This window comes from Cyclopterus lumpus, chromosome 14 (genome assembly GCF_009769545.1).
Source record: "Cyclopterus lumpus isolate fCycLum1 chromosome 14, fCycLum1.pri, whole genome shotgun sequence".
NCBI lineage: Eukaryota > Metazoa > Chordata > Actinopteri > Perciformes > Cyclopteridae > Cyclopterus > Cyclopterus lumpus.
Window position 1 is genome coordinate 19,942,752 of NC_046979.1, and position 24,423 is coordinate 19,967,174.

Sequence of the window (24,423 nt, forward strand, 5' to 3'; positions counted from 1 at the left end):
TTATATGACAATCTTTTTATAGTCCTTTATTTGCCAGGTTAGGTGTTTAGTTGTTGTTCTGGTGTTGTGAAGGGGACAGCCCGTCGTTCTAAAGGCACAGTAGGGGCCCGTTGGGCCGAGAGTCCTTCGCCCTGAAAACAAATGCTCAGGGTTCCTCGCTCTCAGTGCAACAATCGGAAGCACATGGCTAATTATTATGCAGGATGTTGATATTTACATGACCTCCGTCATCAGTTGTTATAAATTGCTGCATAATTTTGACCATTCCTGAAATGATTATATGGAGGTTAAGTCTCACAGGAGACTTGTTGCTGAGTGTGTGAAGTCAGAGGCACTGCCAAAGGTTTAGTTCCAGTTACATTCAAGCTGTTCTACTTTATAGTTTCAGTTTGATTGCATCTCAACTGTTTTGTTTGTTGTTACGCTCCAGATTGTTACTCGGCCAATTATGACGCCACAAAAAGCATCTCTAAAGTTTGAGTGGGCAAATTCATTGCCAATACTGTTGTTGTCCCCATGGAAACCAGTTAAAACATGTCTTGGCCAAGTCGTTGGCTTTCCAGAGCAATTAGGATGCCGTCCACAGAAACTGCACCCAGCTACAAATATAAACACAAATGCACACACTCTAATTATATAATGTCAGCTCATGCGTTTGGCATTTTTACGCGCTCAGAGCCTGAAGCCCCACGATCGTGAGAGCTGAGTTATTTTTGAGAGGAGGAGAGTATTTCTGTGAGAACCGGGCGGCTGGAGAGACGTTCATAATTCATATCCACTATCCTTGTTGACAAGGCTCAGTCAGTCTGTAGAGTCCTGATCAATAAATCCAACTGTGTGTGTGTGTGTGTGTGTGTGTGTGTGTGTGTGAGAGACTTTAGAATAAATCATTAATAAAGGGGAGATTGATGGTTAATTCCACTTTAAATAGTTACTTTAATAACAATGAAAAAATAATTCATAATGTTTTTACTAATTCTTTATTTTGCTGCACACATTATTATGATGCATACAATATTCAGTATTTGTTAATGATTATCAAATTATTTGTAAACCTTTTAATACATTTGTAAACTTGATTTTTGATATTTTGCGTTTAATCCATCTTTAAGAATTACATAGAGGTTTGTAGCTGATTAAGCTTTACAATTCATGTGCTAATCATGAACAGATAACTTAATATGGTACATATAATGTGTGCAACAATTAACTGTTCATAAACAGTAAAATACCTATGAACCAAAGTTTAATTAACTATCAATTTACAATGAATTAAGGGCGGTTATTATAAAGTGTTGCCTTGTACGACAGCTAATCTTTCTAAAGCTGCAATGGTTAGTTCTTTTTATAAATTGGCAGTTGCAGGAGAGCCGGATTTCACTTTAACCTTCCATTCAGCAGTGGCCCCGTTCCAGCTCATTAGAGAGTTAGAAACCACACGTTCAACCTCACACTCTTTCCCTCGTGCCGAATTAATGGAACAATCCACAAAGTTGTGTGTGTCTGTGTGTGTGTGGGGGGGGAGAAACACTCAGCCACACAATAGCTATTTGTTTCTTGTTCATCAGTCTGATTCTGCCTCTCTTCAAGTCCTCAGCATATTTGGTTCCGTGAGAATTGACGTCTAATTTTTTCTTTTTAATTCAGCCATTTATGTATGTTTTTTTATTTAATATGGCGAGTTGTTGGATATATTATATGAATATTATAATATTATTATAATTTGACTGTATAGGAATTTTGTGCACATCTAAATGAAAGGGAATATTGCGTATTGTGTTTTATTATGGTACAGTATATTACAGTATGTTTATTCTCTGGCTGTGGCGCATGGAGGCTGGGGAGGAAGTGTAGCAAATGAATCTAATCATTGTCCTCGTGGGCAAACAAGTTAAGAGCTGTGAACTGTTATTATTAAGCATAAAGTTAAGCGGGTTGAACTCTGGACAGCCCTCAGTCTGAGGACATTGTGAGCTTGGATCCGCCAGTCCAAGCACAGATTGCAGCGTTTTATCTGATTAACAACACAACCGCAAACGCTCCACATGTTGGCTTGTTCGCAACAAGTATTTCTGGGTTAAGATCAAATACTGTATACGATAAATTGACCTTGATTCTATTAAGCCATTCATTATGACCAAATGTCTCTGCATTGGACTAACACGGCAGCCCAAACTGCACATAGAGTTTTGACACTCGGCAGTCACAGTTGAACAAACCCAGATGAGCAGAGAACGCTCCGGGCTCTCAAGGTAAACCGGACACGGCCTCTACTCCTCCCGCACCGCGGCAGCTTTCAATTTGATACCTGGAACCAATGAAACGGAAAGCGGAGGGTTCCTTAGTTTCTTCCGTTTATTGTACAATTATGCTGCTTTGTCATTTCATTTCCCCGTCTGGGGAAATCCTTTTTATCGCTATTCCATTTGCAGAACATACAGACTGGATTTTACTGGACAATTTCCTCTAAACCATCTTACAGTAATATCACTTTTTGTGTGATATTAATAATAATAATAATAATAATAATAATACATTTAATTTGTATAGCAGCTAATGAAGGCACTTGACACAGAACAGAATAGAAACAATAAGAAGAAGAAGAAGAAGAAGAAGAAATTACATAGCAGTAATAAACAAAACAAAAACATGCTTAACTAGCTTCACAGGTTAAAAGCTGATTTAAATAAATGAGTTATTTCAATATTAGTGTAAGATGTTATATACAGTCCATTAAACATAGCTACGGTATATTGCATGTGATGCACGTAGCTTGATCCTCCACCGTGCGGATACATGAAAGAACTTCTACTTTTATCCTCACTGAGCCAAAATCCTCCCCGGAGTAGTTTGATGCTGTTTGCTTGTAGAATAGTAGCAGGATCCGTCTGGAAATCCCTTTGAACTGTGAAATATTGGAACCCTCCACTTTAATCCGGGGCTCTCTGATTACTGTTTTGATAGTGCATGTAGTTGGCCAGTCTGTTGGACTGAAGGCCAGGCATGGTCATTCTTCTGTCATCAAGGTTGTATTCATACTTGACATATTGCTTCTATGAAGCAGGCTGAACGTGGTTCAATAATGTTGTTTTCCAGATGCAAACATTGGCTACTTTTACGTCTTGAGGAATTGTGAGAAGTGAATCCCAGATCGGTTATCATCCATTCCTCATTTCTTGTTATGGCCCACTCGCCCTTTTTGGCATGTTAAAATAACTGCAGACATTCGTAGCTCTCGTCAGCCGTCATTTGGAGAGCAATGCGTTTTGACAGTTAGTAACTGGGACAGATGAAGAGGCATGTACACAATTCTGGCAGCCCAGGCTCTCCCCCGTGACCTCCAATCCGGTGGTAGTACTAATAGAAAAATCTGTCTTAAAGCCATCCACAAAATAAAGAGGAAGCAAAGGAAATATAATGCGCCCATTCACGAGCAGTGGAGACATTGTGGGCAGAACGAAGCCAGGATAGGCACCTGCCCACAAACCATATATTCATCCTTCTCTATGGCCTACTATTTTCCTAGGGGCCTTGTGGAATCACAACACGCACATAAAAAAAGATTTCTCTTGTAAAATACCACAACACTTTTATTCCAAATAGTAAACTGAGTGTGATCAGACTCTAAATTGAAATAATGTTTTAACGATTATATTTGGCAGCTTCATTTTAAAAGGCGGCGTCATTTACTACAACTAGGGCAACGCTCCATTTCTGGATCTTTCCAGCTAAGGGCAAGACATTAGACCTGAGCTGTGCTCCCTTCCTTCCAGTCCCCCATCACACATCTTGTGCCCTTCACTGTCCCTTCACTGCCCTCCAACGTCCGTATGCTTTGAACTGGGAGCTACAGAGCAGGGAATTAGCACCGTCTTGCCCGGGGCACCAGGGCTGCCGTGGAGGATTGATGATGGCCCCGCATGCCAACACTGCTAACAGGAAGTTGACCCCAGTGTTGTGACTTCACAAACGGGGTCAGCCCCTGGGTGGGAGTCGGATTACTTACCAGCAATAGCCGGGCTCCGGTGTCACAGTGATGAGGGTAATTAGCCCTCGAGGACCAGGGCGTCCCTCAAGGACGGGGACTCGTCCATTAGGTGTCATTGTAGCACACAACACTCATTGGCCTCCTCTCGATGCTGACTGGCACACACAGATACCCACACCATGAAGGGGTCTCATTAGGACCGTAGGCATGGCGGTACCCGCCTCCCACCCTCCCCATGGTGATTCGTGTCAGAGGAGACTGACATTGGTCTCCTTGCACCGGTGGTCCCCCCCAAACTGAATTTCCTATTCATCTCTTTCCCGTAATTATGTAAATCTGTTGACTGAATTTGGCGGGCAATCCGATACGCAGCAAAGTGTAATGACAAGTACCGCGACGGTAGAGTCTGGTTTGAGTTATAGTTGTACGTTTGAATCTGAACCTGGGCACCACACCTGTATTGCATTACCACAGAGCGCTAGCAGACGGAGCGGAGGGGAGAGCTAAAGGAGCAGAGTTAAAGGATGTTAAATGAAGTGGAAGAAAGCTCCAGTATGCGATATTAAAAACTGTTTTATTACACGCTTGTTTGAAATGGCAACAGAGACAGGAAGTGCAAAGAATATTACATTTCATCTGTGGAGGAAGTGCTTAAACATGTAGTGCGGACCATACAGTGCGGCAGTTCCCATGGACGCGCGTATGCCGAGCTTGCTTTGGTTCTTAAACATCTTACGCGATAAGGCCGCTGCTAAAGTCAATAACTTAGTCAAACACCATAATCTCAAACATACCGCTCCACTATCTGCTATCTAATCGCCTAGAGGTGTGGATATGTTTATGAAAGTGAAAGGCTTTCGGGGCCCCTGCACATCTCTAGAGGACTCTGAAAAGGCAATTTGTGTCGAAGTACAGAGTTTTTCTTCGTAATTCTATCACGTCTGAGGAATCTCCTGGCTGCCTCATCTTTCCGCCTCTGCATTTCGCTAGCTTGCTATATCGTTAGCCTCGGTGGCTTTTAGCGGCGGTGTTCTCGGGACTCAACCACTTAACGGCAAACACGAGTTCCATTTAAAGCATTAGAGGATGGAGGTTGATAAAAAGCCCTAAATGATTCACCCATGGCTTTTATTCAACACAGAAATGGCTGTCAAGTTATTGTTTGGTATCGCCTGTGTTGACACATTTATAGAATTTATGGGAGCAGTTTATTAGCTGGCCTCATTAAACATTGACATACAATCTGATGATGACTTGAAAGACTCGGCCCGACTTCTATCCAATCAGGTTTTTAAAAAGAACACACACGGTTCTGGCAATAGAAGGCTTGTGTCGCTGGTGGACATTCGGTGTTTCATTTGAAGTGATTTTGTCGAGCTTAAGAGTTCCTCCACAAACAAACTCTACACAGAAAAAGTAATAACGTGATACTTTGCTGATCCTTCTTTTCTCTTTCGATTTGCCCTTTGGAGCGTTTGAAGCATTATGTCGCCGTGTCAACATTTCAGTACGCCATTTTCTCGCCAAGTCCGCATCCAGTGTAGGAAGTGGAAACGTTAGGAAATTAAATCAAATTGTGATTTTAACTCAAAATTTCGCATTGGAAATCAAGAAATACCTTTTTTGCAAGGCACGTTTAAGACGGCGGGGGATTCCTACCACTATGAATATGTGGGAAGATGTTTTCTGTGGTAAGCAAACGCCTGTGGTGTTTATGGATCCAGATTCCCAGTTTGGCTCGAAGACGGGATGATGATGATGATGATGATGATGATGATGACCGTGGCACGTATTCAAGGCCAGAAAACTGCTCCGAGTTTCAGGGAAGCGAGTTTCTGTTGCGAATGAATTATACGACTCGAGCCAGACTCAAACAACTTCTCAGCCCGGCTCTGTATATTTATTGAGACACATGAAAGGCTGCAGTGATTAATCAAGTTGGATCTCATATTCAACGCCGCACCACATGATTGTTGAGGTTTTGGGGGCCTCCAGTGCACCATGTGAGGCGTCACCTACCGTCGTCCGATACGGAGCCTTTCAAGAAACAAGAGGTCTGTTAATAACGAGTTTATGGCTATAAATACCCAGCGAGGGGAAACATCTCATTCTCACGTTCTCCTGTGAAACTTATTTACAATCGTTCCTCCGACTCGCGTCACAACTCCCATCTGCAGCCGCTTCGTTTCGGCCCGTTTTCGTCTGCGTCCTGGTCAACATTTCACTGTAACCTATTTAGTGGATGAGTGAAGGCTGTACAGAGCCAGTTTCATCTTGTGCCCACAGTAAGCCAGATGGGCGGAATCATTGGAGAGCCAACTTAATCAACCATTTCAAATCCACCAGTGAGCTAGAAAGAGCTTCTCCGAGGAGATCCTGTGGAATATACATGAAATGCACACAAAGCAAAATACATATGAAGATGATGCTGATAAGACCAGAAAGTACAATCATACACTTTTTTATCGTGATCCACAATCCTACATCCTCCCACCCCTACTATTTGCATCTGTTACTTATTTAAATATGCCTTCACAGTTTGAATGTAGAGATCCATAATTGTGGAGAAATTGTGGATCACAAAGCTTTTTTCTATTATTATTTCCATCATAGCTACAAACACTGCAAAGGGGAAAGTAGAGTTCAAGTTTGTAAAGAGCCATTTCCTAGTTGTCACTTTCTGGTTCGACTGCGAGGTGAGAAATCAACAATAATTCATTGTTTTGTTTCCCATGTTCAAAGCAATCGTTGAGCATAGTTCTGTTATACTGTAGGTTTTGGGCTAAAATAAATATACTGTGTAACACAAGAACACGTGAGGCCACAACAGATAACGCCAGCGCTGTAATTCTTCTGGACAAGTCAAACTGTTTATTGAAACGTCAAAACAATAGATCAGACAGAAAATCTCTGCGTCTGTAAATATGGCCTTCTGATGGACGTCCTCACCAATCAGATCAGCTGAGGTGAATGAGTTGTTTACTCCTTCAGAGCCGGACTTCCACAAGTTTGGCAGCAACAGAGCTGCTGGCAAGGATCCCCGAGCTTATGTGTGGCTCGCAGAGCCGTAAACAAAAAGAACGTAAGGTAATTGGATGGATGTGCCACTGTGTGAGTCGGTCGCAGGGAAACGAGCAGACGGGCGTAATGAGAGGATTCAAACCGGAACATGCTCACGCTGATTTAATCGGGGAAGTTCAGCTCATGCAGTCCAATGCGAAAGGAATCATCTGCAGGCAAATTCTTGGCCGAAGTTAATACCTCCTTCTGCGTAATCGGGGAAAAAAACATGAAAAAAACCATGAGCCCTGTGTGGGGTATGTGGTTTACATGTGCCAGACGGAAGACTCCAGAGGACACCATGGATGCTCAAACAAAAAACAACTGCTTGTTATTCAATATTGTATTGCCGCTTTTTGGTTTTGGGGTCGTTCAGATCTCTGGCACACCGTTGGCTTCGGCTTCATAATTAACAGCCAAGCATGCAGACGCCATAGCATTTCCTGTCCGGATCAATAGAAACGACGGGACAAGTGGGATACCGCAACCGACGGGTCCACACCGACGCCCATAATTTGTTGCAGGATGTTTTCTTACGCCGTGGGATCGTTTTGGCTCTTATATTATTTGTTTTTACAGCTTTTTTCTTCTTCTTCTTCTCTGGAATGTAAGCTGTTCGTGAATCAGGCAAAGCCTCTGAAATATTGTCAGTGGCAGGTTATCTCCCATAGCTCCACTTCTCTACATATGAGGTCTGTGTACGTCTGGAGACTTCTGTCCGTGTCAACCTCACGCTCTCCGCAGAAGTATCCAGTCAAGAGTTTGACCAGAGGGACGGTGGAGGGAGGAACACCTGGTTATCCCCTCTGTAGCGAGCTGTCATATCTAATGAGTTCCCTGATTATCCCCCGCAGGGACTACGTAAAACCCATGTTCTCTGTAAAATAAGCTTTTCTATTTTTACCCCAGTGGACAAAAGCCTGCTGATTATAAATCACAGGGTAACAGTCCATGATGCAGGTCAGACATGCACAGGATACTCCGGGGTTTGATTATGGAGACTTTTAACCCTCTTGACACATGAAACGCTCTTGGTGAAAACACCCCGCGTCCCAGACGGACCGGACCTTTCCTCCAGCGACGGTGGAAGACCGCCTGTCAAACGATGCTAATGACGCGCACCGGGGGAACCGCTGGGATGTCCGCCTCTGACGAGTGGCTTTTCTTTTCTTTCTTTTTTTTTTCTTTACCTTGGGCCCTTCCTCCTACGCCACTTCATTGCCAATCAACCTCACAGTTCCCTGCAGCCCGCCCACAGTCGCAGGCCTAATGTGAGGGTGATTAGCGCCGACAAACCCAGGGGATACGGCGATACGTGGCATCAGACGGGCCGTGTTTGTTTAGCCTTTGCACAGAGCTCGGGGCAAACAAGCAGGTTTCTTGGCACGGACCGGTTCCCCCGCCGGCTGTAGTCAGCATCAGCGTGTTTACGTGCGGTCGTGGCTCCGGCGGATTGGCAGGCCGAGACTGTTTACACCGCTGCTTCGGACTGTTACTTTATCTTCTAGAAAGGTGAGGCTGAGTCCCGTCCCCCCCCCCTCACTCTCAGATGTGTGTTGGCTCAGTGCAGTGCTCATCCTCTAGACTCTCACACAGGCTCGGACCAAACCTTTTCGCAATCGTACCTGCTGATTGCTGCGCACGCTGTGGAGTCCCCACAGCCCTGCATGGGGTTTGTAGAATAGCAAAACAGAGAAGGGAGTGTCCAGACACAAAAGTGTGAGCAGCGACGGGGGAAGACCTGCATGGATCTGTTTCACGATGTCATCATGGGAAAGGCCCCCCCGTCCCCCCGTCTGCCAACTCCTCTCGACTTTCAGCCCCTCTCAATGGGCCCTGGGAATTTCTCACCACGATCTGGTTAGCCCCTATTACAAAGAAGCCCGTGGCCAGCAGCTTGAAAGCACCCTTCCTGTACACATAAGCACGAACGCGCAAAGGACTCCGCCAGCATTCATCACGGTGATGTATGAAAGGGAAACGAGGAATGACAAGCTGTCTCAGGTGGACTGATTCTGAGCCATTTGTGTGATCTGGTCTGGAGCTGTTGAATTAGGAACCCCCAGAGGTTGTTTCCCGTTGCCGTGTTTGCATAAGAATTCTCCCTTCACTGGCTCGCGGATTCAGAAATTACAGTGTAAACCACTTACAGTGATCACGGATACAGTAATCAGCTGCTTATATGGATCAAGAAGCTTGGGATAGAATCATTCCCATACAAATAATGTTTAAATAATATGCTTCAAGTAGTCAGCTTACAGTGTTCATTTTGGGTCTTTACATACATGACAACATATGGGAAACCATTCTAGAGCTATGGTAGGCTCACGTTACTTACATTTTTGTTCCGTGTTTTGCTTTCCTCTCATGATACTTTGCCTCGAGGTTACCCTTCAAACACATATTATACACCCTTCTGTCTACTTCTCTTTGAAATGGCTTCTTTCCAAAAAATTGGAAAGTATTTATTCAGAGAGTGCATTTAGTGACAGTGTGGGCTCCAAGGTTGCTCTGACAGCTTGATTGAATAGCAGCGAGGGGCGGGGCTTAGCGTATGGTCCATTAGAGGGTGATCTGCATGAACATTTATTTTCTTTCGCTAATAGGGATCACGTTGACCAGGACATCCATCACAAATCTCCGTTTTTATTCCTGTTGGGTGCAACGGAAATCAATTAGTTGTGGTTCACCTCATTCAACACATTGCCTCATATCAGTTACGACACACTCCCACAGGCAAGTGTGGGTGTACAGAGCCAGGATCTACACCCTTTCCCCGCTCAGCTGTTTGTTTCCATCGTACAGTCAAAACCTTCATGGCGGTGACAATTGACAAATGACAACCAGCTTTTATCTCTTTAGGCCGCCTCACACGTTTCCTCTCTTTTCCCTCAAATGTCACTAATGTTTTTCTGCTCGGAGATGATGTGGGGGGGGGGGTGGAATTTGAAGTTTTCAGCGTCCAGGATATAGCCCTTCCCAAGCTGAAGGCCATGAGCAACACGTATATATATACACGTGAAAGGCCGCTCTGAGGGGAACACTTAACGCAGCTTCCACCAGGGAGGGCCAGACCAGTTTATGAATATTGATAGTGTCTGGCTGGCTGAGCGCTGGGTCGGCTTTAGGGGTTGCACTATTCCAAACTGTCTGAATGTGTTTAACACAACTCATCGCACAGACACCCGGTGCCGGCGGCTCTGCACCGCTGCCAACCAGACACTTAGTTCAGGTGTTGTTGGTGCCCACTGGCAGAGATTTAGCAAAAGCCCGAGTGAACGTGCACAATTTTCCATTTCTTCCGTGCCGGCCTGACGGAGGCATACATCATGAGGAGTCCTGGACTCTATTTTTAATGCCGAAGCGAGCTGCATGGTGATGAAGTCAATGATGTCACCCATCACCCTCCTGTCTTCACCCATATCCAGTTTCAGGTATATGCTGCGAGCTCGGTAACATCTCTTCACGTGAGACAATAGGAGACACACGCACACAGGCACACACACACACACACACACACAGTCTCTCTCTGACAGCCGTGTAATGGGACATAGCCACACTATGCGTCTGACAGGAGACCAATGCACACAATTCAGGGCTCAAGGCGAGTAATGCAATTTATAGATAGCATTTTTTTCACGCCTTCCGACTGAGAATTAAAGAAAGCATACAGCATGTCCAGTGAACCCGGTTTACCTTCGCTGAAGCCATAATATTTATGCTTTGCTCATATCCAATTCTCGATTTCTGATTTATACTCTCTAGACCGTAACCTTAAAATATGCATGAGATTTGGATTTTCCCTTTTTTTTGCATCTGGCCACAGAACAAGCAAGCCCCCCCCCACTCTAGCCCAATGTTGCTATGCTCTGTGTGTTTCTAAACTGGTGGTGTTATTGATCTTGGCCCACCACTTTAAACCCAATTCCGTTCAGCTGGCCCTGTGGACAGCACAGAGCCGTCATTTGGTCAGACCCCGAGGTTCAGTCCGAGCCATGAATGGATCTCTTGTTGTTTCACACAGGTCTTGGACAGTTCCATCACCATCTGGGTTTTTTGTGGCGACTAACCCTTGACCCACTCCCTCCATCTGAGCTTCTTTTGATAAAGTTTTCCTCCGATACTGTCATGATCGTGCATTTAAGGCCAGAACACACACACACACACACACACACACACACACACACATACACATTGGAACATTGATACAGAATTGATAATTATTATTATTACTGGAGCACTTGCGGCATATGACAGAACATTACCCAGCATGCTCCTGGCTGTCTGGTGTCCGGTTGCAGGAAAATGGGATGGATAAAATAATGTTGAGCCCACGTCTTCACAGAGACCTGGATCCAACGTTCACCCCGACTCAAGCGTCACTTGATGAGCGCACATCAGGACTCCGGTGGGACGAGAGGAGGTGGACTCTGTGTTTACATCATGATGCTTGGTGCTCAAACACAGTCAGAGTTGATGGCCAATGTTTTCCTGTTGTTGAGTTTTTAAGATGGCGGCCATGTTATCTACCCAGAGAAGTGTCTTAAAATAAAATAAAATAAAATGCACCACAGGAATGCACTTCCGTTTTGTGTTTAGTCATGTTTTTGGGCTTCAACTGCATTTAGTTGCGCATCCCTGTGTTGCATGATGACGATAACTAATCCTTGAATCCTTGAATGTCATGCATACACTGCACCGTTCATACTGCACAGTGTACACGTTATCCTGGCAGCCATTCAGACCAAATGGGATTTCTATGTGGAGTTCAAAGTTGACACGCATGGCCTTTGAGTGCTCCATCCTATGCCACACCTCTCGCCATTAGTCAAGCTTTACCAGAGCCACTACAGCAGAATAGTATGGCAATTACCACAAGGAAAGGTATGGATGGGTTTTGGGGGCTGAAGATACCCTGAAAGTCGTTTGTCTTTTCCTAAACTTTTCAATGAAAAACGGGGAAATGTGACCTTTGCCCCTCGAAGGCTCAAAGATGTATTTCTCTGTAAGTCCTCTAACATTGCCACTCATCCATTATGTGCGCATACACAAAGAAGCAGTCATCCTTGATGAGTGATGTTTCGGAGTCATGTGCGCCGCATCTCTTCATCAAAAGTGTGTTTAACATTTTTTTTTAAAGCAGGGTGGTTGCCGTGGAAATGAAACAGATGTCAGTGTGTGTGTGTGTGTGTGTGATCTCAGGGATATACGCCGGACGTGCGGTGTGATTCTCCTCTGCTGTTCAGTAATGTAGGTTAAATAAACTCCTTAGGACACGAGCTGTCTCGCTGTGACATTGTTCAACTGTTGGAGGAGACATTTCTGGCACCGAGAGCTGGAGTTTCAAGGTGGCCTTATTGTTTTCTTTTTTCTTCTATTTATAAAGTAAAAAAGAAATCACTGGATTTGATTCTATCATCATGAAATAAAGCACTGTGGTGCGAGGGAGGGAACATTCTAGGCCAAATTTAGATGTTGATCCACAGACGAGTGAGGGAGAGATCATGGGAGAACATAACGGGGTTTCTCTCTCTCTCGCTCTGCACCATTTTGTCCAGATGTTTTAACAGTGGGTTTTTTCTTCCTCGCCACCCGCATCTCATCCCCTGTCTTTCCACACACCTTACATATTAGCGCGCATGCCTGTTATCAGGGAAGGATGCCCATTGTGTGTCCAGATGAGTAATGGTCCGATCAGGGGGAGAGTAAGAACGCATCATGGCGAAAGAATGTCGGCTTCAGACCTCTCCTGTAGGTGGTATTTCTTTCTTCTCCTGAGCGACACCCAAACACGGAGAATGTGCACACGTGTCGGAGATATTGGCTGCAGCGCCAGCCCGCCGCACGTTATATGCGTAAGGCTGACGGATGCACGACGCGGTAGGTTGTTTGAGGTTAATGACGCGGTGTGTGTTCCCTTGTCTTGCAGCTGAGATATCAACACGGCTTGACCACCCCGGACCTGCAGCAGACACTACCCAACCTGAAGAACTTTCTGGAGCACGGCCTGCTCGTCCGATGGTGAGAATCAGAACGACACTTTGCACCTCCAGATGTTGAAGCCAGAAGGATTTATGTATGAGTATGAATCTGCCTTTTAAAATAATGGGACATGCTCAATCTCTTCACCAATCGATCATGTGTGTTATGTCATCATGTGTGTTATGTCATCATGTGTGTTATGTCATAATTTCACTTATTTCCTTCATCAAAACGGAATCTGTTCCTCCCTAACCACTTTAATAACAATCCCTTGCCAACACACCATAACGCCAACCCCCAACCAACTGAAAGACAAAAATAGATCAATTATAATTTAGCATAAATAATGGCTCAATATTTTTCAATGTGCTTGTTGGAGGATTTTAAGCGCTTTCAAACTAGTCCTGTTTGGATTTGCAAGGTGTAAAAAGAGTCCACATCTTGAGGTCTCCTCTCACAAACTGAGACATGAAATACCTCTTTTAAAGGGATAGTACACCTTTTTTTTTTTTTGAAGCAGGGTTATATGAAGTACTTCTCCGTACTCAGTGCATACAGTTGATGGAGTTTGTAGAAACAGAAAGAAGCATCAGCAATGTCCTGCTGTGGACTTATTTTATCTACTTAAAAAAAGAATATATATGTCCGTGTTAGAATACTTTCACCACTTCACCTTGCCAGCAAACAGCCTTTTCCTACGGGGAACTGAAGCTGTTATCTGTGCTCTCTTCAAGTCATTTTGCCCCACATAGCACAGAATCGCTGGTCTCCCACTGCCTCCTTCGCTGTTATTGTGTGACTGGTGTTCACATTCGCCACAGCAAGTTACTCAATAGGAATGCATTATGTATTGACACCCGGCTTTGCAATTTCTTTAATTGTTCTAGTGTAAGTAAGAACTGTACTGATAACATAAGTTTGGTCTGACTCAGCACAAATCAAATGGGTGTATTAGGTTAAGAATGCGACCGACTTCGCCTTTGTAGCGATGTAGCGCCTCTCTGCACACTATCGGTGCCTCCACTTGTTAAAAGAAAAAGAAGTGCTTGATGAGATTTGCAGCAGCCACTTTGTCCCCCTGAAGTGGAATGCTTAGATCTCTGCCCCTCTCCTTCTACAGGCTTATGGCCTGTGAGTAACCCTTCACTAGAACCCGCGAGTCGGTCTGCGTCCGACTTCAGCTCCACTGCCCTATAAAAGAGAAAGCTGTCTTTGATCTCCACTCCTCTGCCGGGGTCAGCAAAGGGGAAAATGTGTATTACACACATTAATTGAATAATCTTTTGTTTTGAAAGGAAAGAAGCCATGAAAAGCCTGAGTTCTCAAATCAGCCCCCCCCCCCCCCCCCCCCCCCCTTAATGGGAAGTGGAAGGGCCCAAAGATAGATGAGATGAAAGCATAGGCTCGCTAAGCCTGGTGTGTGTGTGTGTGTGTGTGTGTGTGTGTGTGTGTGTGTGTGTGTGTGTGTGTGTGTGTGTGTGTGTGTGTGTGTGTGTGTGTGTGTGTGTGTGTGTGTGGGGCTCTCCACAGCCACCCTCCATGTACGACAAGGAGACCACAGGGACAGGAGCGACAGCTACTCTGAAGCTGAGAATCAAGAAGCGGCCTTTCACGATCACCACTGAGCTTCTGAAACATACATTGAGATCAGTCGCTGGCACGAGGAGCCCCTCAGGGGAAAGATTTAAGGAATAGTTCAACGTGGGGGGAAAACGTGAATCTGCCTACTTACCAAGAAGTTAGATTAGCACTCGTTTCTGTATGCTAAATATGAGGCGGACAGTAGTCTGCTTAGCTACTTGTCATATGCAACAACTAAAACATGTATCAATATGCTCCTATATTGAAAAACCTCTCATCATAAGACCATGCGTCTAACTGAAAGACTCAGGTGAGGATGAGACCGTTTCATAATTTCCTGTAATAAGGAGGATTAGCATTGATCTTTCTTCACACTTCTTCACTTTTCCTGCCAATATCCCTTCCAGTCTGTCTTTCGCCCCCTTGCGAAAAAGACTACATTCAGACACAATTTCCAGCACTGGGACCCAACTCATGAAATATGGATGCATTAAAAAGAAAAGCTGCATGGCAGCTGCAGATAATTACCTTATAGACTGTGAGAGAGAGAGAGAGAGAGAGACCACTCTGCTTCCTCCATCCCTCCTTGCCACCTCTTTTCTTCGCAAACAAGGATGATGTGATGAAGGATATGACCAAGGGCTACGGTTCCAGAGCACATTTGGAAACAGTTCCTCCCTCCATATAGAACTAATTCAGCATGCATCCAGTCTGCAGGGAGAGCCCCAACACGCCAAGACCCACAGGAGGGCATAGCGGGCTCATCTTGAACATTTTATACTATTATATGGAGATGAAAAGCTGGGTGCATGTGCGAATGAAAAAGGTGTACCACAATGTCCGTTGTGCAGTGAGCTATATGATGCTCGTCTGGTGAGCTGCTGATCATATCTTTATACATTTCCAAACAGTACTGTCTCAGAAACACATCATAACCCTAACCCTCTGCTGGAATATATATATATATATATATATTTTTTATCTTGTTGAAGGATAAGACACACGGAAAATTGCGAATCTATAATCCAGAGGCAGACAGAGACGGTCACCAGAAACCAATTCTTTGTTAACTGTACAGTCTGCTGAGATCAAAGCAAACGCGTTCAATATGCTGCCATTTGCCGCTCCGCATCCGCTGACAGCCTGGCCGAGGTTCACGGGGCCCTAATCCCGCTCCGGTGCCTGGAAGCAGGGCTACGTACGGGGGAGGGAGGGGACAGGGTGTGGCCGTGCTCCTGGCCGGGCAGGTTCAACCAAAACCGTTTACCTGCAGCCTCGTCAGAAAGATAAAAGGAGATAATCTAGAATTTATATACCTAAAATAAGCATTTTCAAGGTACATTAACCCCGACAGGTGCCCTATGGATTTACTATATTTATTCATATTTATTATATTTACTTAATAGCGGATGGTTGTTTGGAAGGATTAATCAAGGATATTTTCTTTTTCCCTGTTCATGTGATATTCTGTAAAGCTACACTCCAAACACCACTTCCTCCTTATCCGTTGGGAATATTAATGCCATTTTCCATTTCTCTCACCAAGCACAGGTGTACATTACTATTACATGATATCTTTCTTTTTCTTTTTTTTTTACCTTCTCAAATTTGACAAATGGCATGGATATTATTAGAACATTTTTGCGCCACTCAAACGGCGTGTAGAATACTGGTAATCCCAAGCTTTTTCTTTATCAATTACTAAGTCGGTTCAACATTTAGCATAGCGTAAAGACCGGTAGCAGGACAGGAAGTCGCTGTGCACAATAAAAGATGTGTTGTCGTTGTTGCACCATGTGTACATTGGCACATCATATCTTGTTTGTTTAATCGTGAGCTGTAGCGGTGCCGGTAGGGACATTGTTACCTTTGGACAGAGCGAGGCTGGCTGTTCCCCTTTTGTTTCCAGTCTTCCTATGTTTCCAGGCGATAACCAGGCTGTAGCTTCATATTTAGTGTACACACACACACACACACACACACACACACACACACACACACACACACACACACACACACACAGCCTATGTATTTGTTTAATTAACAGTGGACAGTACACATGAATGAGCATTGCTCTAAAGGCAGTCGTCCCTGGATACATGGTACAAAGAATAATATGCAACTTACAAAAGTCTCATTGTTGTTATAACCATAGTTATTGATATTGTGAGCGTGTTGATCGTGTTGATCGTGTTGATCGTGTTGATCGTGTTGATCGTGTTGCTCATGCTGCGCTGTGGTGAGTGCCTGTCTTCAGAGGCCAGACAGTCAATAAGTGCTGCCCTGTTAAAGCAAAAAGAAAACGTAGCTTCCACCACAGCGCATATCGAATTCTTAGTGATGTTTGCGCTTTAAGTTTCACGGGGATTTCCCTAAACCACATCAAACGGACAAATCTTATCTGCCGTTGTTGATTTTGGCTCAACATCGCGGCTCCTTAGCAGAGTTCTGATATGCACAGGAGAATGTTGTGAAGCCTGTCCCGGGGTTGGACATTGAAAAGTCCTGGCTTACTAAATTCCTGAGTCGGCCTGAAATATGCCAGGTTTGACATCAGCGGTGGAAAGGAAGAGAAAAGGAGAAAAGGAATTATGGCTATTTCTGGCTCGGCATGTCAGGTTTTCTGCTCGATGATTCAGGCACAGGCATCTTAGCAGCATCTACAGTGTGCAGTGAAGCTTTTGTCTGGCTGATGGAGCAGTTTACAGACTAACTGTAGTGGGTAGCTACCAGTGGAAGGAGCCCATCACTATGCAGCTGTGAATCAAACTCTTTGGATGAGCAACAGGCCTTTTTCCCATCAGTATGGTATATCAAGCTGCTGTTATGAATTCACTTTGCTTGTCACGAAGCCTCAGACCAAGTCCAAGCTGCACAGAAAGTTTGAAATCTGAGCCTTCTATTGTGAAGCTCCTTTCTTTTTAATAGTAGACATATGGATGGTAATTTCATCAAATGAATAGAATAGGTTATTTAATCTTTCTGCATTATTACTGATAGAGTAATTGTAGTTGCCATTGCGGCAGAAAGTTGAACACATTAAGCACACTTATGGGATGAGGAATGCTAAAGACGCACCCAATAACATCATTGCATGCTCAATAACTACTGCTAGTGAGCCACAGCATCTAACTCAGCGGGCATCAATTAATGTATGTGTCATGACTCTGGGATGCCTGGCAACGGATCAGGAGTGAGTGAAGTCTCCACAGAACACTGACAGTGGATATTTAATTTATTTCAACAAAACTACGAGTCTGCAGCCACTGGAGCAGAACGGTGAGGCTGCACTTTGGCAAAGTGGTGCTCGGAGCTAAATGCTCACGAGTAATGGTTACCATGTTCACCGCCTTAGTTTGGTGTTTAGTATGTGTCCTACAGCTGAGGCCAATCGCTTCATCATTAGTCTTGCAAGTATTAATTCCAAAGTATTGACATGTTTTCACTAAGCTCCGCCCCCTGCTGATTTATCTGTCAAGTTGTCAGAGCTACCATGGAGACCACACTGTCATCAACTGCACACCCTGAATAAATGTTATCACATTTTTGGAAAAAGGGAGAATGAAAAGGAAACGGAAGGGTGTACAATAAGCGTCTAAATGATATATCCAGGATGTCAAAGTGATTCAGCAGTGGAAACGGGTTACACGTATGAAGATAGAATCTGAAGCCTACAAGTGAACCTGTCAATCGAGACGGAATACAATTAAATTAAGGGGCAGCACTGTTCTTGTATAGCGGGGCGTATGTAGTCGATCAGTACCTCTCAAGTAGCTAGCGTAGCGTTTAATTGCTAACGCTAGTGAATGATGTGCTAACATACTCTGCTAATGTTTTAGAAACGTGTATCTCTCTTCAACCTCTCAGGGGATCACCAAAGTCTTTAGGCTTCATCCTCAACCAAATATTCTGACGATCCATTTGGTAGATGTTGAGATTGAACTAGAGAAGTGAAACCGTTGACCTGAAAAGTCAATGGATCAACGAAGTAGTAGGATTCATCCTGTGGGGACAATGAATATACGTCTCATGGCAATCTATCCAATATGTGTTGAGATGGTTCAGTCTGGACCAAAGAAGTGAATTAACAGACAGACACACATTATCGTCCCTAACTTTATTCTACCACTTTTCAAAAAGCAGTTTAAGGAATACTTAATATAATAATTCATGCAAGGAGAAGGAAATGTCACAATGGGAACAGAGTAAATGTTTATCAAGGATATGAAAAATCTCACACAGTGCACCGAGAATGTCAACAAGACACAGTTGGCTCATGCAATCTTAAGGATTTGGCCTGTCGGAGTTCCAGCTTCTCCAAACAACATTAGGACGTGTGTCTTCCCAGCAACCTTAATCAGCCCACATGCTCACAGTGGCCATACATGTGTCGCCTAATTGCCCACATTAAAAAAAAACATGTCATCGATATAGTAAAAATGTTTCAAGAGGGGGAAAAAAAACGTTACGACTTCCCAGAGGTTAGCTTGGCTGAAGTCCTCACGACACACACAGTTTCCTCTGTTACTCACACACCGCTGCACTGTTTGACACAAATAATAGAGTAAAAGTAGGCCAAACATAGAAACTGAGCGGAACCAAATAACACGGTCCAAATACAAAATTCCTCATTATACAAACGACTTGGTGTGATGACCAAGTGATTTTTCTGCCAGTGTCAGAAATACATTAGCTACAATCAGACCAAATGGATCATATTAGAGAGCCAGCTGGAGGCGGGAATGGAAGAAAATGGCTGATAATAATTCAAATCAAAGCCACCCAATCATGCTGAAAGACCATTAAATATGTAGTAGTCACTTATTAGCTTATTATAAATGATAGGAAACTGTAAACCTTTCACTCAGTACCAGTTGTCTCTGGTTTCCAAACCTGCATTGTGTTTCAAAGATCCTGAATCACATTTTCCACTTAATTAAATGATAATTGACTTCTCATGACATCCGTCTTTCTTCCCTTCTACCGAATCAGAATTATTTTAATTTCTTTTCAGAACGCCCACGATGGTTTTATTTGGAAAGTCACAGATAAGTGTCTGAGATGGCAAATCGTTCATTCTTTCTTTTCTTACATTTATCAAATTAGGTGTTAAAGAGCACATTGTTTCCATTTAGCCCCAGAAGGCCTCGCTGCAGAGTGGTGGGCAAGCTAAAGCCGCTCGTATTAAATGATGTGTTTTGATGGATATGCGCTGCCAAGTTAAGCACAGTCCATCTCCTGTTGTGCCCCCTTAATAGGAATCCTCTCACAGCACCAAGTCTTACCCAAAACCTTTATTGTCTTCACGCTGACCTCGGCTGACGGGCCGATATGTTCATCTGTATGCCTCCACTTAGCTTAAATGTCATCCAGTGTTTACACCTTGTTACCGTTGCACCTTAGGACCGACCGTGAATGGTTCTCACTTACTGTATCACAGGCGTTTGACAAGTTTCCCTTAAAGCTAGACAAGCTTGTCCCGCCTGTGAACCCTGTCAGGACCACCTCGGCACGGTGCTGCTTAGGGTCAAGGTCAGGCCCCTTTTTACAAGCTGTCATGTGTTTGGTGGTGGAACTGTCCATCAGGCAGCGAGCTAGTCCACATTACATAAAGACGCTGCAGGAGAAAATGCACAAGGACATCCATTTTAACTGCATGTCCAATTGAATAAAGCAGAGATCTGTCCTCACACATACAGCTCTTGAGCGCACAGGGAGGCCCCGCTTCACCTCTGACCCCAACAGTACAGTGCCTCGGCTCCTGACACAGTGGAATGGCCACGCTAAGCGCCGCACTAAGTAGTCCTTTTGATTTTGGCCCCGGCCAATCTGCAGAAGGCCGTAAGGCTCCCATTTAAGTCAATTTATGGCTCCTGTACTGGGGCCAAGCAGCGTGTCCCCAAATCCTGAGTCTGTTGTCTGTTGAAGTGGTAAATGTCTGAAATTCTTGGGTGGACGCCTGCTCCGCACTTCCACTCATAAAGTGAGTCTCGCAGGATGCACAAATGTTTTCTGAATGTTGTAAGTCGGAGTGATTTGCAAAGAGCTGCAGCTGTTGTACTCCTGGACCAGGGGAATGGAGTTAAGTGCTTTAGGTGGAAGGGTGAGCTCTATGGAGAGCCTGTTCCAAATAGAGACTGGGTGTCTCATTTGACTCCCAGGCTGTTACGTTGGCTGTGGAGATTGTTGCCGACCGTAATAAAACAAATCCAGACTAAGTCGTGTCTGGAGTTTGATTCCACACTTAGAAGTAGTTAGATTGTCATTGCTTTTTCGGTGTGTCCTTAAACATGTATCGTCTCTCTTTGTCCTTGTTCCTCACAGTGACAGACACCATGTCTCAAGCTCCATCCCAGTGCCGACCAAGTCTCAGCCCGGCGTGTCTGCTGCCTCAGAGATAGGCTTCCCCTGCCACACCAGCTCCCCAGACCGAGGCCTGAGGAAAAGGGCGAGCTCGGAGGCCGACAAGTACAAGCCGACTCCTCCACCCAGCTACAACACAGCCATGGGTGAGGAGAAGCCCCCGGTTGGCCTTGCCCCACCCTCCCCCTCGCCTTCACCCAAACAACTATCCTCCTCCCTCGATGCCGGCATGGCCTCTCTTAACCTGGCCAAGACTACGGAGAGCGGGGAGACGGCGGTGGAGGCGGAAAGACGCAGAAGCCTCTACACCGAAGAAGATAAAGAAGAAGAGACGGAGGAGCTACCGCCCAGCAGCACCGTCGCGCCCGACTCTTCTACAGTGCAGGAGACCGTTGAGGAAAGTGTGCCAACTAGCGAGCACACGGGCGCCATAAACGGCTCTTTGGTACCGGGGCCTGTCAGCCTGGTCCCGGAGCTGCGCTGCTCTGTGGAGCAAGCCGAGGAGATCATGGGCACGGAGGCCACCGGTTTAGGCCTGGGGATGGGGGTTGGGTTGGGTTTAGGGCTGGCGGACGAGGCCCAGATGGAAGACTACCGGTGCATCCCTGTGGACCACGCGGTAGCCGTGGAGTGTGACGAACAGGTGCTGGGAGAGCTGGACGTCGCCGGCTTTGAGGAGTTCTCCAGGCGCATCTATGCACTAAACGAGAACATGTCCAGCTTCCGCAGGCCGCGCAAGAACTCTGATAAGTGAGGTGGACTAGAGAGGGAGGCGTGGCCAAAACTCAAGGCAGGGACATGAGGAAAGCTGCTTTTCGCAGCATCAAAAATCATATGAGCTATTCTGGAATAACGACCAATTTGCACTTATTGTACACATTTCCATAGTAATCTTTCAAATGAAATGCAGTTAAAAGTGCAGGTATTGGGACAGCGAGCTTCCCTTTTATTTTTGATGGCAGCATTAATATATTTTTTAACAATGGATGGGATTCAGACAGTTTTCGTGTTAACTAAAGAGTTAGTGGCAGTTATTGCAGTCTGTTTATTCCATAACTGGGGGACCATATGTGTATCACTCACACTTTGTTTTCCAGCCTTACTGCAATCACAGCACTCAACTTCTTGTACAAAACACCACCTGCATTTAAGATTCACGTCCAAACTCAGTGCAGCCTTTCAGTTTCAATGCAGCAGCTTAATTTGTCAGTTCTAAAACCCACTTCGAGAATGGTTGCAACCAGCAGTTTTATCAAAGCGAATCGAGCCCGCTGTCCCAGCACTCACACCTTTGGCCGCCCAGTAAGAGGAAAAGGTTTGGACGCATCCCGAGCCTTCCTTCAGGGTGCGAGGAGGTGTTGTGTACACGCGTGTGTCGGGGCTTCAGATTAGCATGCAACCGCAGTAAGGTGGCAAGTGATCCCACCGATGACCTTTGAACCTGGCAGGATTTTGCCGCCACAAAGTGAGGTGAAAGCCCCAATGAGATATCCCCCCCCCCCCCCCCCCCTCCGCCGATGGTTTAACCCACACCGCCATTCTCCACACGGGAGTCGAGTCTCTCCTTCAGGTCTTTAGAGGAGGTTGGTGCTCACGGCACATGGCAGGGATATGGTGCAATTGTTGTTCTGTCCATGTCCTCCATTTTTCTCTTTTTATTTTTTTTTTTCAATTTTAACATACCCTATCGATATTAATGTTCATGTTACGTCCACTGAGTCTCATAATCAGTAAACCCCAAATGTAAATCTGTGTGCGTGTTCTGTTGGAACGTCTCACTCAGGCTGCGCTGTAGGTGTTAGTATCCCAATGTGTCTGTGATTTAGTTTCGTCCCGCGTCTTCACGTTCTGAATGCTTTCTTGCACTGGTATTCAATTATTGCTTTATTTATGTCTCCCAACAATTACGTGCGCTTTGTTTTCAAAGGAAATCAACCATTATTTTCATGTTCACCACTCACATGGGATGTCGCTCATTAATGTTGTCAAATGTTAGACTGATGACCGTTGTCACGGACAACCGCTTTGCATCGCCCGCCATGACATCGATGGACTCGACACCTGCAGGACACCGGCAGCCCACTTTGTGTTGCAGGTCCAGTACTGTGGTTTGCTGACTGTTGAGTACTGTATTCAAAGCTAAATATGAACCATGTTCTATCATTTCCATAAAATGCTATACAGTTCAGTAAGCGACCATGTACAGATACTTTTGTATGGAGGGGTGTTTTTCTTTTCTTTTCTTTTTTGTTATTAAAGACTTGCAGTCCAATGGCACGGATGGATGTCGCCCCATTTACATTTGTATCGATGTGTTTAACTTTTACTTTGAGGTGGTTCCAATTACAATGAATGTGTGGCACATGGAGGATATGATAGTTTAAAATGGTATGAAAATGGACAAAATTCCAGTTGCTCCTGGAAACCGAATATACAGTAATTGTTTTTTACATTCAACACTTGCAAATGAAAGGTAGTAGAAAATGTAAAATCATAATTTGGTTTAATTTTGACCTCCTAAGATTTCATGAAATATATATTTGTACAAATTGTAACAAAATACTTGCAATGAGGAAGACATTGGGTAAATAATGAGACTAGATATGGAAATCTATTTAAATCCTACCCTAAACTAAAAATACATCTGGTTTGAATTGAAATCCAACACTTGAAACCATAAAGTGTATGTTAGCTAGCAGCTCTGCGCTGCTTTGAGCTAAATGCTAATGCTGAGAACTCCTGTTTGCTATGGTGGTCATCTAACTGTGGTCCAGTACCCATGCTGCCATAATATCTAGTGGGCCAGAAGGCAATGAAATATGTCCCAATACGTAGTGTGTCAAATGCAAAAAAATACCAAGGTGTCCTCCTGCACCCGGTTCACATTTTGCAGTATGCGACCGGCATGCTTTTCCGGCTCCTCTGACCCACAATCCTTTGCGCAGAGTACCTTTGTGCACGGCAGACATGTCGTGGCACAGGAGCAGGTGTAACTAGTAATGTTAATAATGGAAGCAGCCATTAGGAATCCATCAATAATTGCACCTGTGCCTTTTTTACCGCTGTGTCAAATCAAATAGGTCTCCAGTGTTAAAAGGCCCGTGAAAGTGCAAGCGGCCCTGAACACACCAGCACAGCCCTGACATGAGATCCAATCAGGTGAAACACCTGTGGTTGGACCGCTAACTGTATTTCATGTTGTTGTGATGGTGCATAAACAACCGATACGTTGGTTTCACCAGAGCTGATGTGTTTATAGGTTTATAGTTTAGCATCCTGTCAGAGACCTGGGTGGGGATGAAGCCTCCAGGTGCTTCCTCCTTGGAACCGCCTGAGACGCATTAATCTGGCAGGTATTGGGCTCTTAATCTTTAACACATTTCTATGTGCTCGTCCGTCCCTTTTGAATTATTTTGCATGCGGCTCCAGTTGTGTCAGTGTGCTTGACT

At 44.8% G+C, this 24,423-nt stretch overlaps 1 protein-coding gene across 2 annotated transcripts in view; it reads left to right on the forward strand.

Annotated features, from left to right (window-relative positions):
- uvrag (UV radiation resistance associated gene) overlaps nucleotides 1–23,255 on the forward strand; it is a 78,251-nt gene extending 54,996 nt beyond the window's left edge. For both annotated transcript variants that reach the window (XM_034550189.1, XM_034550188.1), the window contains exons 14-15: nucleotides 12,978–13,069; nucleotides 20,936–23,255. In XM_034550189.1, the coding sequence (XP_034406080.1) occupies nucleotides 12,978–13,069; nucleotides 20,936–21,728 (885 nt within the window). In that variant the 3' untranslated portion in view covers nucleotides 21,729–23,255. The remainder of the gene's footprint in view (nucleotides 1–12,977; nucleotides 13,070–20,935) is intronic.
- The last annotated feature ends 1,168 nt before the right edge of the window (nucleotides 23,256–24,423 follow it).